The sequence below is a fragment of the Prionailurus viverrinus genome, chromosome E1 (assembly GCF_022837055.1).
Source record: "Prionailurus viverrinus isolate Anna chromosome E1, UM_Priviv_1.0, whole genome shotgun sequence".
Lineage (NCBI taxonomy): Eukaryota > Metazoa > Chordata > Mammalia > Carnivora > Felidae > Prionailurus > Prionailurus viverrinus.
This window is the reverse complement of record NC_062574.1, coordinates 1,371,267-1,389,309: the sequence shown is the minus strand read 5'-3', so window position 1 is coordinate 1,389,309 and position 18,043 is coordinate 1,371,267. Positions and strand designations below refer to the sequence as shown.

At 57.1% G+C, this 18,043-nt stretch overlaps 1 protein-coding gene across 1 annotated transcript; it reads right to left on the bottom strand.

Annotated features, from left to right (window-relative positions):
• Nucleotides 1–655: 655 nt before the first annotated feature.
• LOC125151814 (translation initiation factor IF-2) lies at nt 656–3,681 on the bottom strand. Its single transcript, XM_047833278.1, is given in 3 exon segments — nt 656–1,208; nt 1,782–1,944; nt 3,588–3,681. Coding segments are annotated over 3 exon segments (810 nt in total).
• Between the last annotated feature and the right edge of the window lie 14,362 nt (nt 3,682–18,043).

Here is an 18,043-nt window from a genome sequence, read left to right as displayed (position 1 = left end):
TGGGATGGAAACCAGCTAGGAGCCCGGTCGTTTTCGCGCACGAATTCTTGCCAATGACAGACACCCCACGCCCTTCGCTTTGGGACCCGGAGGAGCTCGGGGTCGGGATGAAGCGGCCGCGCACTCCCCAACCCCACAGAGCCCTCCCGCGCACCCCGGCCAGGGCCCCGGAGGCTCATCCCGCGCAGGCCCCGGGGCCCACGCCGTCCACGACAGGGCGACAGCGTGGCCTCCTGCCAGGACAGCCTCTCCTGCTGGCGGTCTCGGCCCCCGCCGGCGGCCGCAGCAAAGCCTCAGGCAGGAGAGACGCACAGTCCGGGTCAGCACGCGGCGGGCCACCCGACAGCCGCCACACTCACCGTGTCCTGCGCTCCGGTCCAGCCCCAGCTCCGGGGCCCGGCTGGCGCTCCTGGGGGGCGGGCGATGCAGCACCACAGGGCTCGGCCCGGCGGGGTCAGGGCGCCCACCCTCCCTCCCCGAAGGGCCCGGCTGGTCCTTTAAGGAACCGAAGGTTGGGCTGGGCTCCCCGCGCGCGCTCCCACCCGCTGAAGGGTAGGGTCCCGGGCCGCACCCCGACACTCTAAACGCCGGGGGGTGGGGTGGGTGTGTGACTGTCCCCTCCCCCCCCATCTCAGCTGCAAACACCCTTCTTTCATCAGGGCAGCGGCTCTGGACGCGCCCGCGGACGCGCGGTCACACAGAGGCGGCGGCGAGCAGGGGACAAAGTAACAAGCGTGAGAAGCCAGAGGAGGGGGTGCGGCGCGCGTCCCGGACACGAAAGGCCGCGCCCGTGGTCTCCCCGCCCGCGCCCGGGCCCTCGGGACGGCGGCAGGTGCACCTAGCTGAAGAAGCAGGAGGTGATGGAGAAGGCGATGGCCGTGTAGACGAAGACCGACAGGTGCGGGCAATGGTCCAGGCAGCAGCCCTCGTCCGGGGGGGGGGGGCGCGCGTCTCGGCCCTGGGGGGCTGCCCCGCGCGGGCCCCCCGCGCCCTCCCTCCCGGCGCGCCGACCAGCCCATCTGCCCGCGGCCGACGCCGACCGGGGCGCGCGGGCCGCGGGGGGCTCTTCCGGGGGCGGCTCGTCGAACAGGCCCCCAGAGTCGGCGTCGGGGTCCGGGCGGGTCTGCGCGGGGTCCCGGGGCTCGCGCCGGAGGAGCGCGGCCGCCGTCGGCGCTGAGCGCGGGGGTCGCTGCGGACTCGGCCGCGCGCTGTGTCCGCGGAGGGGGCGGGGCCGCTGGGCTGCGCGCCTCCCCGGCTCCTCCCCGCGCCCGAGACCCGCCCCCCGCGTCCGCGGCGCGTTCCCATGGCAACCGGGGGCGGTGGCAGGGGGAGAGCTGCGAGCGGGGACTACCCCCCCAGGGATGTGAGCAGGGGGCGCCTGGATCCCAGCTGCGCGCGCCGAGCTTCCCGGGGGGGAGGGGCGTTGTCTTAAATGATTTATTCAGAGTCTTTCTGTTTTTTGTTTTTCTTAACCTAAATTTCCGTACATGAGGAAACGAATTCATCATCTTTGCAGAAAACGTGGAAGTTGGGAAGCGCCTTGCGCAAGTGCGGCCACAAAACAAAGCCTCGTGTCATCCCAAAGCCCAGAGATGGATGGTGTTTCTCCTTCCTTCTTTCTTGCCCTCTCCCTACAGCGCCATCTGTATCTGCCTGTCCTGGGCTCTCGGAGGATTCGGAGCATTAGGAGCTAGCGCTTTCTCCACGCCCCGCCCCCCACCTCAGTCAGGCCCCTCCGGGCACCCCCAGGCCCTCCTCTGGCTCCCACTCGTGTGTCACACGCTGCTGGGCCCCCCGAGGTTCCAAGGCTGGCTGCGGTTGCCTTGTGGAAGGTGGACAGCACGGCCACTGGGCCTGGGTTGGGTCCCAGGGAACTGGAGGGGCGCGCTGGGCCACCCTGCAGGTGCAGCAGACTCAGACGGTCATCAGGGAACTCATGGCCTCCTGTAAGGGAGAGGCCCCCTGGGAACCGGGCCCAGGGTGCAGAAGCGGTGTCACCAGGGTGCTCTCTCTCTCCGTCTCAGGGTGTTGCCAGCGATATCTTGCAGGGCCAGAGGCTCCTACACAGCAGGAGGTACTCAGAATACTGCTGATACTCTGATATAAGGAATGGATGGCTGAGCCCATCTCGCAGCTTAGCAAGCCCAACTCGCGGAGCTTCTAGCCCGCTAGGACACGGAGAACGTGGAACCCTCCAACGTCGCCGCTGGGGACGTAAAAAGGTACGGTGGCTTTGGAAAACGGTTTGGCAGTTTCATAAGTTAAACGTGCACCTGCCGCATCGGGACATCGGGAGTTGTGCTCCCAGGGTTCTGCCCACGAGAAACCGAAGACGTGCTCTTCTACCAAAACAGAGACTCGTAAGCTAGTGTCCACACCAGCGTTATCGGTAATAGCCCCAAACTGGAAACAAGGCAAACGTTCATCGAATGGTAAATGGATGAACGAAATGTGGCTGGTTGGTTCGTGCAATCGAATAATATTTGGCAATAAAAACAAGGTAGCTACCGATCGATGCTACAACGCGCACAAACCTCAGAAACGTTACACGAGGTGGAAGAAAGCCAGATGCACAAGAGCACAGATTGTATGATCCCACTTACAGGAAACGTCTAGAAGAGACGCATTTATTTACAGAGACAGGAAGCATGTGGCTGGTTGCCGGGGGCTGGGGGGGTGAGTGGGGAGGAAAGGAACTGCAGACAGGCTCAGGACAATTTTTTAGAGTGACGGGGATGTTATGTTCTGAACCCCGATGGTGGTGATGGTTCCACGGCTCTCTATATTTCTAAAATTCATTGATGTGCACGCCTAACGCATGCGCCTTCTGTGGTGTGTGAATTATACTTCAATAAGGCCATTATTAAAAAAAAAAAAAACTACACTGGGGCGCCTGGGTGGCTCAGTCGGTTAAGTGTCCAACTCTTGGTTTCGGCTCAGGTCATGATCTCACGGAATGTAAGTTGGAGTCCCACATGAGGCTCTGGGCTGACTGTGCAGAGCCTGCTTGAGATTCTCTCTTTCTCCCTCTCTCTCTGTCCCTCCCCCGCTCACTCTCTCTGTCTGTCTCAAAATAAATAAGTTAATGGGGTGCCTGGGTGGCTCAGTTGGTTGGGCATCTGACTTTGGCTCAGGTCATGATCTCGTGGTTCGTGGGTTCGAGCTCCGCGTCGGGCTCTGTGCTGACAGCTCGGAGCCCGGAGCCCGCTTCGGATTCTGTGTCTCCTTCTCTCTCTGCCCCTTCCCCACTTGTGCTCTGTCTCTTTGTCTCTCAAAAATAAATAAATGTAAAAAAATTTTTAAAAAATTAATTAAAAATATTTTTTTAAATAGAGTTTCCTCTATCTTCTTAAATAAATAAATAAACAAAAATGTAAACAAACAAAACTACACCCAGTTATCATTTCCTAGATACTGGGTGGGCTAACCAAACTGAAACAAAAACCGTGTGATTTTATTCACGATTCTGTGGGTAAGCCGTCCATCAGGCGACTTGGTTCTCCTCTAGCAGGTGACCTTGAACTTACACATATGCTGGTCTCAGGGTTCCAGGCACAGCCAGAGGGGAAGCTATAAGGCACACGGACTGTTCCGGCCTCCGCTTGCACTATACTCGCTGTCCCACTGGCCAAAGCAAGTCACACGGCCAAATCCGGATTCAAAGTCCGTGCAAAGTCCCATCGCAGAGTGATGGGCAGAACTGGTGGCCACCTTCTGTGAGTTGCACCTTCTGTGAGTTGCTATAGAGAAGAAGAGAGTCAAGCCGCTTCCTTAGGGTTCCATGGCTAGTACGGATTCCGGTGCTCCCACTTTTACCCCCTATGCCATTTACCAACCAGCACGGAGTGCTGTTTGAACGTGGTGCGAGAGGCAGAGAGGGGTTTAGACTTTATCTGGAGGCACTAGAAATCCGCTGGAAGGTTTAAGCCGATTGGCATTTTGGAAAACTCACTCTGGCCATGGTATGGAGGCTGGGCAGGGGTCTGTGGCAGAGCGATCCCTGAAGACTTCGTTAGACCAGGCTCGAGGCGAAAGGCGGCCCAAGTGGCCGTGGGGACGAAGAGGGGAGAATGCAGAGGACATTTGAGAGCTACGGTGGGACTTTGCCAATAACTGATGGGGGGTGGGGAACAGGTGTGGGCACCTGAAGTTTCCCCAGTAGATCTAGAAGAAGGTGAGGAGCTGGCTCTGAGGTCCCTCTGGGAGATGTGTGGCAAAGGTCCCTTTGCCAAAAGCATCCTCAGGTGCAAGGTCTAAGCCAGCAGTCCAGATTCTGGAATTACTGGTGTGGAGGGGACGGGTGAGGCCGCAGGTGTAGACGAGATCGCCCAGGAGAGAGGGAAGGGATGAGGCCGAAGGATGAGCGACCTTTGATTGTTGCGTTTTAGAAAAAAATATAACCAGTGCGCTGAACTTTTCACAGATTTCACAGATACTACTGTTTAGGACAAGTGTAACAATTTTTAAGTGATTTAAAGTTAAAGAGAGAAGTTATGTGGGGCCACCTGGCTGGCTCAGTCGGTGAAGCGTGCGACTCTTGATCTCGGGGTCGTGAGTTCGAGCCCCCTGTTGGGTGTAGAGATTACTTAAAAATAAAGTCTTAAAAAGAAAACAAACAAAAGAAAAAAACTTAAGTCATGAAACTGTACAGATGCCTCACAGACATGGCGACAATCAGGCCAGGTGAGGAATGCCCAAATTTGGGAAATGCCAGGACGACGTATGTGAAAATGCTCTTAACTGAGCAGCTCTTTGCAAGCATGCGTGACTGTTACTAACAACACCTCTCTTCCAGAGACCGTGGTGAGTTCCAGGGGAAACGGAACTCTATCCCGTAAACTCCACCCCATTCTTCCCATATTCTGCCCGATATGGGCAATGGGTGTTTTCTCAGCTTTACTTAAAAGTGTTACCGTGATGCAAACGGCCTCAAGTCCCCCACCTCCTTCCAACTGGATCTATCGCTTTGAGGCCCCCTCACCATTGAAGTGACCCTTCACCAGGGGTCAGGGAATTTTTCGAGTCGCACACCAGAAGAACAATCTGAGGGCACTGAAGAGTATGGGTGAGGCTGAGCACTGAGAAAGCCACAGCACGGTGGAACAGGGGGTGGGGGGCTCGGGAGCCAGAGGGAGCCTTGGGGCGGGTCTTTGGTGCACAAAAGGTGATTTTATTAAAGCACGGGGACACGACTTGTGGGCAGAAAACGCCGTATGGGGTCGTGCCGGGTAACTCATCATATGCCCTCAGGTTGGGAGGGGGTCAGGGATGGTGTAAATCTCTAAGGAATTTTGGAAGCAAGGTTTCCAGGCCCTTGAGGGGCTGCTGTTAGCAAAACATCATTTGTCACCGTCTAGTAAGACCCCAGTCACGAGACCCCTCAGATGTATATCGGGGGCCATAAGCTTGGAGGAGGATGGCCAGGATATACTTGGGGGTTAAAGACAAAGGAGGTTTGCAAAGGAATTTTTGTGTGAAATAGACTCACAGGATCCTGGGGGGTCAGGACAATGTTGAGCCAAGATTCCCTTTGGCCCCGGCAAAGTGTCATCATCCAGGCAGCTGAGCTCCTAGAGGGAGGTCACTCTGCGGGTTACAAGGACTTGTCAGTGGCTGGAGGCAGTAAGGCAGTTTAGTTTCTCATCTGCCTTAGTTTCCCGCATCCCCATGGCTGCGCTTAAACCCCTTTCCGTCTTGATGAGGTGATATTAGGAAACGGAGTCTATAGGTTTCTGGGGATTGGGCAATGGATGACTGCCTCTTTCTTGCGGTTATTAAGTGATCCGCAAATGGGGGACGGAGTGGGGGGGGGGTGGGTAGCTTGTACTTGGCCCTCAGCTTGCCTTAGTCTCCACCGTCAATCAGTCAGCTCTCACAGGGGATGTGGGGGGCAGTCAGGAGGACCCCCGGCTCTGTTACGAGGGGCTGGGCAGATGAAGCCATTTACAGCCTGGACTTGGGCCATGAGCGCAAACTGGGACAGCCTGAGTCTAAGTGGGGGTGTCACGGACAGGGCCCCAGCTTCCTCTGAGGTCTCAGGGACAGTGGACGCCTCTGTGTCTAGGAAGCCAAGTGTGACGATCCCTAGGGAGGGACCGGGTGAAGGACAGACGAGTGACGGGTCCTCACTCAAGCAGCAGAGACAAGAATCAGGTGGTCTGAAGGGTCTGGGCTGGGGGCATCATGACGGGGTTGCTCCCGGGGCAGTTCCATCCCCCTGCCTCTGGGGTGGGTTCCCCACCGAGTAGAGCCCACCCCATGCAAAGTCTTCCGCTCCTAGAAACTTGCAGGATTTCTGCCCCCCTCTGTCCCAGCCTCGGGGACTGGGGCTGCTCCTCCCAGAGCATCCGCGGCGAGGCTCAGACTCTGAAGCAGGGCCCGGCCTTCCAGGGCCACTCTGGGCTTCGGGGCCCCGAGAGTCACATCTTCATCCCTGCCATCCATCTGTGGAGCCCTGTGCCTCTCACAAGCTGCCCACCTGCAGCCCGTGCTGGGAGAACAACACTTGCGGACGGGTGGGCAGGGGCTGGGGCTGGGCTGGGTGAGCAGGCCTGGGGCAGGGGCAGGGCTGTGTGGGCAGGGCTGGGCAGGGGCAGGACTAGGTGACCAGGGCTGGGGCAGGGGCAGGGCTGGGTGAGCAGGGCTGCATGGGCAGGGCTGGGTCAGGGTCAGGGCTGGGTGAGCAGGGCTGGGTGGGCAGGGCTAGCAGGGCAGGGCTGGGGCAGGGGCAGGGCTAGGAGGGCTGGGCTGGGTGGGCATAGCTGGTGCAGGGGCAGGGCTGGGTGAGCACGGCTGGTGCAGAGGCAGGGCTGGTGGGCAGGGCTGGGTCAGCAGGGCTGGGGCAGGGGCATGGCTGGGTGAGCAGGGCTGGGTGGGCAGGACTGGGGCAGGGCTGGGAGGGCAGGGCTGGGTGGGCAGGGCCAGGTGGGCAGGACTGGGGCAGGGGCAGGGCTGGGGCAGGGGCAGGGCTGGGTGAGCAGGGCTGGGGCAGGGGCAGGGCTGGGGGAGGCAGGGCTGGGGCAGGGGCAAGGCTGGGGGGGCAGGGCTGGGGGGACAGGGCTGGGGCAGGGGCAGGGCTGAGTGAGCAAGGCTGGGTGGGCAGGGCTGGTAAAGGCACAGGGCTTGGTGAGCAGGGCTGGGTTGGCAGGGCTGGGAGTCAGGGCTGGGGCAGGGGCAGGGCTGGGAGGGCCGGGCTGGGTCTCCTCAGGCAGCATCCAGAGCAGAGAAGAGTCTCAGACTCCCTCCCACCTCTTTTCAGTCCTGGCAGCCCTGCTTGGGAAAGGGCCGGGCGTGTTCTATCCGCGGGGGCTGGGGGAGGCCAGACACGAGATCCTAGAGCCGACCACTGTCCTGGCTGTTCCAGAGAGAAGCTCCCCTCAAGTCGCCAGGTGGGACCCTTCTGTCGGCCTTCTCCTGCCTGTCTGGAGGACCTGCACACGGAGCCTCTGGGGACCGAGGACGGATTCTGGGGCCCCACGGGGCCTGTGGTTACCAAAGGGGTTGCAGAAGAGAAAAGCTCGCACCGGTGAGTGGGGAGGGGGGACTCTGCTGTCCCTGGCTGGCCTCCCACGTCACCCTCCCCACGGCCAGTCAGCAGCATACCCCTGCTCAGGGGGTCCCCTCCCCTCCAAGCCAGCAGGGAAGGACACGGCCCAGAGACGGAGCCAGTGCTTTTGTTGTGGAAAAGGGGGTTTTATTGTAAACATTTTCCATCATACACGAAAACAGAGTCCAAGGAATTTCCACGTGCCCATTTTCCACCTTCAACAGCCGTTATGCCAAATTTATTCGGTTTCCCGTCTTCTGTTGTTACAGCATTTTAAATCCAAGATGCCGAGTGATTTCACCCTTAAATATTTTGTGATGCATTTCTTTTTTTTTTAATTTTTAAGTTTATTTATCTTGAGAGAGAGAGAGAGAGAGAGAGAGAGAGAGAGAGAAAGCGCACAAGTGGGGTAGGGGTGGAGAGAGGGAGAGAGAGTCCCAAGCAGGCTCCATACTGTCAGCACAGAGCCTGGCTTGGGGCTTGAACCCACGAGCCATGAGATCATGACCTGAGCCGAGATCAAGAGTCGGACGCTCAACCGACTGAGCCTCCCAGGGCGCCCCGAATGATGCATTGCAAAAAAATGCAAAGAAAGACCTTCTCTTCTGTGACCACGATAACCTTTCGCACATCTAATATTTACAACAAGTCCTTCCAGTCAACTGATACCCAGTCCGTATTCAAATGTGCTCACTTGTCTAAAATGCATCCCTGCGGGTGGTCAGTTCTGATCAAATGTTGTGTCTCTTAGAGCTCCTTTATTTTTTTTATTTTTATTTATTAAAAAAAATTTTTTTAACGTTTATTTATTTTTGAGACAGAGAGAGACAGAGCATGAATGGGGGAGGGGCAGAGAGAGAGGGAGGCACAGAATTGGAAGCAGACTCCAGGCTCTGAGCCATCAGCCCAGAGCCCGACTCGGAGCTCTAACTCACGGACCGTGAGATTGTGACCTGAGCCGAAGTTGGACGCCTAACCGGCTGAGCTACCCAGGCGCCCCCTTAGAGCTCCTTTAAATCTCTTTCCGGCATATACTCCTGTGGTTTTTTGTCTGTTTGTCTTTATTTTGTGTATTGATTTATGTTGAGAGAGCATGAGCGGGGGAGGAGCAGAAAGAGGGAGAGAATCCCAAGCAGGCCCCACATTCAGCACAGAGCTGGACGTGGGGCTCAAACCCATGAGTTATGAGATCATGACCTGAGCAGAAACCAAGAGTCGGATGCCTACCCGACCGAACCACGCAGGCACCCCAGCAAATAGACCTTTTAAAAACCAGTACATTTTACTGGTTCCTCACCACCATCATCGTCATGGAAACAGCTAACCGCCCCACCGGCCATGTGTTAAGCTGTCCGCGTGCACCAGGTCAGCTAGGACTCAAAACTCTGAGATGGGTGCTAGTATCATCCCCATTTCCAGATGGGAAAGCTGGGATTGGGAGGCTCTACGACGTGCTCAGGGATCCACGGTCGGAGAGCAGAGGCGCCAGGGCTCAAACCCAAGTCCTTCTGACTATGGCGTCTGGATTTGTGACCGTTCTATTAGAGCCACGTTGCCCTGTACAGGGTCTGGCGTCTGCTCTGTGAATTTGCATAGACTAATTCTGTGTCTGCCTCTCCCTGCTCCATCCAGAGTTTGCTTGCCCGTGGCTGGCTCCTACCACTGGCCCAACACGGGTCTCTGTTTTGTGGTGAGAGGGCCAGTGACCATCGACATCGAATTCTGCGCCTGGAACCAGCACCTGCACAGGACGGTCCCACAGCACAGCTGGATGGTGGCAGGGCCTCTGTTTCACATCAAGGCCGAGCCAGGGGCCGTGGCGGCTGTGTACCTCCCGCGTTTTGGGGATCTCTGAGGTAAGCGGGAGGGAGGCGTGCAGGGGAGGTGATGGTGTTAAGAGTGGGCCTGGAAGGGGCTTGGGTGGCGGGGTCCTGGGGGAGGAGCGCGTGGCATCCTCAGAAAGACTGAGAGTGTTACAGAAGCGGAGTGTGGTCCTCTGGGCATATCTTTTTGGAAGCATTTTTAGCCTCGTGATTCTTCTTGCCTGAATTACTTGCAAGTTTCCCTAAATCGAAAGTGGTCTCCTTGATAACACTGTTAACTGCTGTCTACTAAGTGCGCTTTACCCAGATTGTATCACTCGTGGTCCCAGCAGGAGACAGACCGCATACCCAGTTGAGGTTTTTTTTTTTTTTTTAAATTTTTTTTTTCAACGTTTATTTATTTTTGGGACAGAGAGAGACAGAGCATGAACGGGGGAGGGGCAGAGAGAGAGGGAGACACAGAATTGGAAACAGGCTCCAGGCTCTGAGCCATCAGCCCAGAGCCTGACGCGGGGCTCGAACTCCCGGACCGCGAGATCGTGACCTGGCTGAAGTCGGACGCCCAACCGACTGCGCCACCCAGGCGCCCCCCCAGTTGAGGTTTTTGAAGAGGCTTTTCAAAGGCAGGGCTGTTTGCGAAGTCAGGTAAAATGAACTGTCGGGGATGGTGGGGTTCCCAGGGACTAGCACCGGAGGGGGAACGTTACTACTCCTACAGGCAGGGAGAAGACACCGTGTCACCAGATTCCTTCTGGAAGCCGGAGCCATGAATGAGGGGCTTGCCAGGAGGATAGGTAGTTATAAGGGGCAACGCATCTTTTCTGACCTCTCTCGCTCCCAAAGACTTCCCGCAGATAACTTTCCAAGAAATATAAGCTCACAATCAAAAACCTCACACATAGCAAACAAGGCACCGTGAGAAGCGGTGGACGCTGCAGGTACCAGAATCAGTCCCGTAAAGACTTCAGACATTGAAATGATCAGAAACAGAACAGCAAATAACTATGTTCCATGGGGCTTAAAAGGAAGAGCCTTTAAAATACAAGCAAGAAGCAAGAAGCCATTAAAAAGGGTAAATCAATTGTGGTGCCTGAGTGGCTCAGTCAGTTGAGTGTCCGATTTCGGCTCAGGTCACGATCTTGAAGTCCGTGAGTTCGAGCCCCACATCGGGCTCTGGGCTGACAGCTCAGAGCCTGGAGCCTGCTTCGAATTCTGTGTCTCCCTCTCTCTCCGCCCCTCCCCTCCCCTGCTCATGCTCTGTCTCTCTCGCTCTCCAAAATGAATAAATGTTAAAAAAATTTTTTTTTTTAAAAAGGGTAAATCAAGTTTGGAAACAAACTAAATTTCAGAAAATATTTTTTAAAACCTGGGGAAAAAAAGATCCAGTGACATAAAACAGACCATGAGAAAGCCTAACATACATGTAATCAGAATCTGGAAGGATGCGGCAGACGGGATGGAGATGATACAACGTTCAAGGAGAGAATCGCCGAGAAATTTTCTGCAGTCGCTGGAAGACGTAACTTCTTTCTCAGAATGAGAAAGCCCAAAAACCCAGGCAGAGGAGAGAGGAATCTGGACCCATCATAGTGACACTATAGAATACCAAAGCCTCAGGGAGGGTCACAGAATCAGCCAGAAGGACAAAGACCTCACAAGGTGCCACAGTGGGGCTGACGACTGATTTCTGAACGGCAGCGATGGGAGGCAGAGGCAGTGGGAGGATCTCTCCAAGGTACTGATGTAGCAACTGTCCCTCAAGAATTGGCAAGCACAGAAAAATCGTTTAAGCGTTAAAGTTAAGCCTAAAATAAATAAAGAGTAAAACTATTGAAAAGTTTAAAGCACACGCAAACCAAGACAGCTTTCCGTGAACAAATCCTCACGGAAGAAACCGCCAAAGGACGCGCCGTGGACACAAAGAGAATGATCCCATCCCACATAGAAGGGGTGGGACGCAACGTGGAGTCTCGCAAAGACGCCGGCACGTGCGTGGCTAAATCTACCAAAACACCGACTGCACAGAGCAGAAATAACAATGTCGGCACAGGGGGATTTAAAACAGAAAGAACAGGGGCGCCTGGGTGGCTCGGTCCATTAAGCATCCGCCTTCGGCTCAGGTCACGATCTCATGGTTCGTGAGTTCGAGCCCCGCATGGCGCTCTCTGCTCTCAGCACAGAGCCTGCTTTGGATCTTCTGTCCCCCCTCTCTCTCTGACCTTTCCCCGCTCGTGCTCTCTCTCTCTCTCTCTGTCTCTCAAAAAAAAATAAATAAAAACATTTTTTAAAGAAAAGAAGACAGGAAGAACGAAAACGCCAACAATAAAGTCTGAGGTCTTTGCGCAGCTCAGGAAGGCCGCACCAGTATTGCGGTCCAGGTTAAGACGCTGAAACGCTGTGTACCGGTCGGGAAAGAGGACTTCTCCACCAGTGACCCAACGTCATGCAGTCGTGGCCTCAGAGGAGTGGGGCCTGGCTGTGGGGCGGCAGCACGGCTCCCGACCAGACCAGGGGAGGCGGGCGCGTCTGAGCCTGCCGGCAGCAGGGCTGAGGCGTGGCCACGAGGGCCCCGAGGGCAAGGCTAACAGCAGGTGCACCCCCAGCCGGTGCCCGACCTGGCGTCTGTCAGCTTAACGAGCAAGTCAGAAGCATCCGGTGCCATTCCCCACGTCAAATCGCGACTCAGGCAGGGGCTTCATTTCATCATGATCGATGACTTCACGAACGGTTTGTTACAGCCGATGCCAGGGGTGAGCACTCTCGGAACGTGTGTGGCTTAGTTAGATGACGAAGGGGACGTGTTTTCATGTTCCGTTTGTCTATCGGCTAATGTATTCATTTACAGTGCCGTCCCAGTACGTTTACATAAAGGTGTCTATTGACTTTAGACTCTATGCACGTTAAAATATTGCGGTCACCAGGGGCGCCTGGGTGGCTCAGTTGCTTACGCGTCCGACTTCGGCTCAGGTCATGATCTCCCAGTTCGTGGGTTCGAGTCCTGCATCGGGCTCTGTCCGGACAGCTCAGAGCCTGGAGCCTGCTTCGGGTTCTGTGTCTCCCTCTCTCTCTGCCCCTCTCCCATCCACACACACTTTCTCTCTCAAAAATAAATAAACATTAAAAAATCAAAATGTATTTAAAAAAAATACTGGGGGTGCCTGGGTGGCTCAGTCGGTTAAGCGGCCGACATCGGCTCAGGTCATGATCTCGCAGTCCATGAGTTCGAGCCCCGCGTCGGGCTCTGTGCTGACAGCTCAGAGTCTGGAGCCTGTTTCAGAATCTGTGTCTCCCTCTCTCTGACCCTCCCCTGTTCATGCTCTGTCTCTCTCTGTCTCAAAAATAAATTAAAAAAAAAAACGTTAAAAAAAAAAAAATACTGGTGGTCACCAGTCAAAGAACATATAGGTAAAGAGGAATAATTTACAAACTCGTAGCAAGAAAAAAGGATAGAAGGGAGAACAAAAGGCAAGACACTGCCCAGTACGCGGGACCAGAAGCCTCATTTGCTGACACCACAAAGGTTCAGTAAACCATTGAAGCCGCAGGAGGAGAGCGTGGGGGCCGGGACCGAGGGGCCGGGGTCACCTGGCCGGACAGACAGGGTCACTAGGGGAAGATTCCAGAGTGAGGCATGGGCAGGGATGTGCAAGATGGGCTCTGGAGCCGTAGAGACTCGTCCGCACGGGTCAACGTCGGGGAAAACACAGCGCTGGCTCAGGCAGCCGGGACCAGTGCGTCTTCCCACCTGGCCATCTGCAGAGCGATGCATGGAGCCAGCACACCAGCTCTCACAGAGCGGGACCTTGGCCCTTCCCCGGCTCGTTCTCCCCTGCCTGCAGTCACACCTGCGGGCCTCTGTCACCAGCCCTCGTCGTCACGGCATCCACGCCACCACGGGCGCAAAGGGGCAACGTCTCCCCGGCTCCAGGGCCAGGGGCTGGGGCTTCCGTGGGCCTGGCTCTGGGGGTCTCTGCCCTCGCCCTGGAGACAGCACTGCCCACGGCCTCCGAAGGCCCCTCCCCAGGCCGGCCACGAGCCCCCCTCCCGGGCCCCCGCTGCCCCCACCCAGCCCGACGCCATGAAGGCACCAAATCCCGGGCTCCCGAATCCATCTTTCGAGAGGAGGCCGTGTGGACGGCTCCCTGTTCCGAGTGGCCCACTTTAGGGAGGAGGGGATACTCGTGAAGAAGCCAGGCCGGGTGGGGCCGTCCCACGTGGTCCTGGAGAACCCCAGCTTCTCCCCCATAGGAATCCTGCTCAGGACCCTGCAGGCTGCCCTGCGCTTTGTGCCCGTCACCCGCACGGTGCTGCTCTACCCTAACCCCCGCCCCGAGGAAGTGGTCTTCCACCCCTACCTGATCCCCAGCGACTGCTCCGTTCGCAAGGTGGCCTCGGAGCCAGAGGGCCTGGGCCAGGGCGGGCTGTGGGCAAACCAGAGAGCCCCCTCGACGGGCCAGCCGGGGTCAGGGCGGGCCTCCGACGAGCGGAGCCTGGAGGCAGGCGAGTGACCCTGCGCCCCTGTGCTCGGCCCTGGGCTGGCTCTGGCTGGGCACTGCCCCCCCCCCCCCGGGACTCATCTTATGTGGCCTCTTGCCGGGTGTCCACGGATGACAGGGCTCCGTGCCCGGAACCGCCTCCTGTCCCCTCTCACGTCTGCCCCGGGGAGGCCCCAGCTCCCACCCTGACACGGCAGAGGCCCCGTGAGGGACTGTCCGTGTAGCAGGCCACAGGGCAGGGAGGTGCTTAAGTCCCACCTCACTCGGTTCTGACCACATTCCGTGGGACTGAGCTTCCCAGCCACACGCCAGACACCCTGTCCCCTGACCACACTCCCTGTGCCCCGCAGGCCATAGACAACGAAGAGAACAAGTTTCAGTTCGTGCAGATACACAAGCCCCCCCTCCAGCCTCGCTCTACATGGGCTCCTGCTACACTGTGTCCAGTTCCGAGGAGCTAGAAATTATCCCCGAGGTGAGCAGGCCAGGTCAGAGGTCGTGCCCGGAAGACCTGCGGCCGCGCCTCGGGGTGGCGTTGGGCAGACGGGAGGTGGGCCTGGGGGACAGTGATGGTGCTTCAAGACCAGCATGAAGGCGGTTAGCTGGGGGGAGGGGCGCGCCCAGGAGGCGACGCTGGTGTCTGATACGGGGGCACCGAGGGGTGGGGACAGTCCAGTAACAAGACAGACAAATCCCCGCCCTTGGCCCGAGGACATCCAGACAGGATGAGACCTGCATAAATCATGAAAGAAACAGAGACCGAGAACCAGGATGGGCTGTGAAGAAAACCCAAGTAGGCCATGTAAGAGGGTGACCCCCAATTCTGGGGGTCCAGGGTGCGTCTCTGGGGAGGTGACATCGTTGTCTCTCTCTCTCTCTCTCTCTCTCTCTCTCTCTCTCTCTTTCCAGTCCTCTCCCCACCTCATGCTCTTTTGGTCTCTCTCAAAAAAAAAAAAATTAAAAAAAAAAAACCTTAACACAACTACAACGCAGATGAGTCTCCAAATGATGATGCTGTGAAAAAACCCAGAGGAAATACGGGGACAACTGTGTGATTTCATTTATATAAAATGCAAACAGATCTTTAGTAAGAGAAGGCTAGTGGTTGCCTGAGGGTGGGGTGGGAGGAGGGATTCCGAATCGAATCGGAACGACGATAGGTATCGGCTGTGGGTTTGGGGGTTTGCACACCGGGGAACCATTAGTGTGGCCCTTGAGGTCCCTACCGTTTATTGGATGTCCTACGTGCCTCAGCAAAGCCGGGAAGTGCTATCACGTACAGGTGGCCGTCCCATCCCTGAACATTTCAAGTGAGGAGAAGTTCACCACCTGAGAGCCAGCTGGTCCCGCCTGTGGGCAGCCTTGACCTTGAGCGTCGTGTTGTGGGCGAGCGCTGTCCTTCGGTGGGGGTGACGGTTTTGACCCACGCGCACGGCCATCCCTGTGTCCCAGCCCAGCAAAGCACCCGACAGGTGACACGCACGCTTGCCCAGCAGTCAGACCAGGTGTCCACAGACAGAACTCCCGCGGGTCTGCAGCGGAAGAGGACCCTCCCCGTGCCGGACGCCTTTGTCCTCTGCTTGGCCCCATCTCACCGCCAAACGGTCGCCGGCTCAGGTAGCTCTGTCGTTCCCACCGGAGCCCCCTCCCCAGCCCCTCCTGCAACCATGCTCTCCCTTAATTCTCGCTGCCCACCCCCGCCCCGTGATTATGGCTTAAGCAGCGACAAAACTGTACTTTGCTCCAGACATTAAAAATCGGGAAGGGCTCGGATCTCAGCTGGAGAGAAGTGGAATCTGTATCCTTTTATGACCTGGCCTTAGACGGCACACGCCGCGGTCTCCTGCACCGAGTTCCGATGACCTCTTCTACATTGAACGCCCTGCGCCCTGGGAGTCGTCTGGCTGATGGTCAAGGCTACCATTTTCCCAAGCTAGGAGAGGGGGCCTGCCCTTGACCTGGCTCTCTCCCAACTCCCTTGGTTCGCAGGAGACACGGACAGTCCCTTGTCATTTCGGATCACAGGCAACAGAAACCTCGCTGATTTTGATCTGTGGGTCGGTCTGCAAAAGCCAATCTGTGCCACGGTGACGAAGCCGGGAGCCTCCCCAGGAAAGCCTCTGCGAGCCACGGAGTCATCCTCTCCCAGCAGCATTCCCACTTGTAAGAAGCCATCCCTGGTCCCAGGGGAGGACCTGTCTAGGAGGTTGTCTGCCTCAGCCCGCCCTGGTCGGGGCTCTCTGGCTCGCCATCGAGCGGATGGGGATCAGGTGTCGGTGGAAGACAGCTCCCTTAGGGCCACGAGCCGAAGGTGCCGGAATGAGGCGTGCAAAGCAGCATGGATCACTCTCTGCAGCGACGGAAAATTGGGGGTGGCCCAGAATCGCTGTGTTACAGGCGAATCCACGGTAGAGGAATTTTCCTCTCCTTAAAGTAAGCTCCTTAGCGATGTCCGCGTGACCCCCGCCAAAGCGTTCATCCGAGGGTCATGGATTGAAGGCTTCTGGTGGGTCAGGGGCTGCTGGGGGAGGGGCCCCGGGCTTTTCTGAAAGAATCACTCCCTCAGGGCCCCTGAGGAGCTGCGGGCAATACTCGTCCCGATGATGACACAGAACGGTGCAGACCTGAGCTTTAAGCCATGCACATACTCTGGTCCGGGCCCTAATGTTGGAACAGGGGAAGGGATGGGGGCCCGTGGAGCCCGTGGTCACCTGTGCCGCGGTCGTGGGCTGTCCGGCTGCCAGGGGCCATCCAGAGCTGCTGGCAAGTGAGCCCCAGGCAGGTGGGGAACTTGGAGGGAGCGCAGCGGGGGAAGCCGAACGGCCATGACACTAGGGTGCTAGGGAGCAGGACCGGAAGAGACCGGCACTAGTCAGGAGCCCTGGCTCTGTCCCCGGTTTCCTAGCAACGGCGTGGGGCAGGGGTTGCTAGGCAATGTGGGGCCATCCAGACAGTCGGGGGAGGTCCTCACTCTTGGTGGGCGTCCCTGGGCGCTACTAATCCTGAGAGTGGCCCGTTGGCGCATGACTTGGATTCTCTCCTCTATTACTGGCTCTGCTTGCACGGAGATTCATTAACGATGGCGCAAGAAGTCTGGAAAAACGAGAAAGAAACCACCCCGTGATCTCGCCATCCAAACAACGCAAAAACGGCCATCTTCACCTTGCCATCCTGGTGCACGCAGTTTGGACTCCTGCCTTCTCGACTTTGATTTCGAACATCCCAAGGCTCTCTCAGGCCCCTTAAGAGTCCTCAGAACTCTTGTCTGGGGAGACTGCACGGTTTCTCCCGACGGAGGGACTGTCACCGTCATCGAAGTGACTGCTCTCCTGTCATTCCAACACCGAGTTTGCCTCCGACCGTGATGCGCAGTCCGGGAATACGCATCTTTCTGGAGAGAACGTTACTTTGTTCTTTGGATCGTTGTTTTTATTTATTTTTTTAATTTTTTAATTTTTTTTCAACGTTTTTTATTTATTTTTGGGACAGAGAGAGACAGAGCATGAACGGGGGAGGGGCAGAGAGAGAGGGGGACACAGAATCGGAAACAGGCTCCAGGCTCCGAGCCATCAGCCCAGAGCCCGACGCGGGGCTCGAACTCACGGACCGCGAGATCGTGACCTGGCTGAAGTCGGACGCTTAACCGACTGCGCCACCCAGGCGCCCCTGGATAGTTGTTTTTAAATCAACAGGAAGGGGCGAGGATTGTATCCAAGGACATGAACATCCACATGACCCCTCCCCTCCCAGGGGGTACCAAGTGATCTCAGCACGGACAGCGTTCAAACGGACCCATCTCACCTCACCAGCTTCGGTACTGTTAATCCCTTGGCTTGTCAATGGGGAACGGAGACACCCCAAAGAGAAAGGACGGGCCCAAAGTCACACGGCCAGCGCTAATGTTAGTTCTAGGTCCGGGACCCGACTCCCCTCCAGAACACCAACAATCTACCGTCGATCGGAAAGATAGAGACGTACTTGGAAAGTCCTGGTCTGAAGCAGAGGGTCCTTGGGGGCAGCTGGGCACGGCCTCGCTGGCACAAAGGCCAAGCCCTGGAGCTGTCTTTGGCTGGTCTCAGAAATATCCAAAACAACCATCATACGGTAGAAGTGTTTCTGTGGCAGGGTTTGGGGCCCGGGCCCCACATCCCGCATGGCCCTTGGGTCCGTGGCACTCG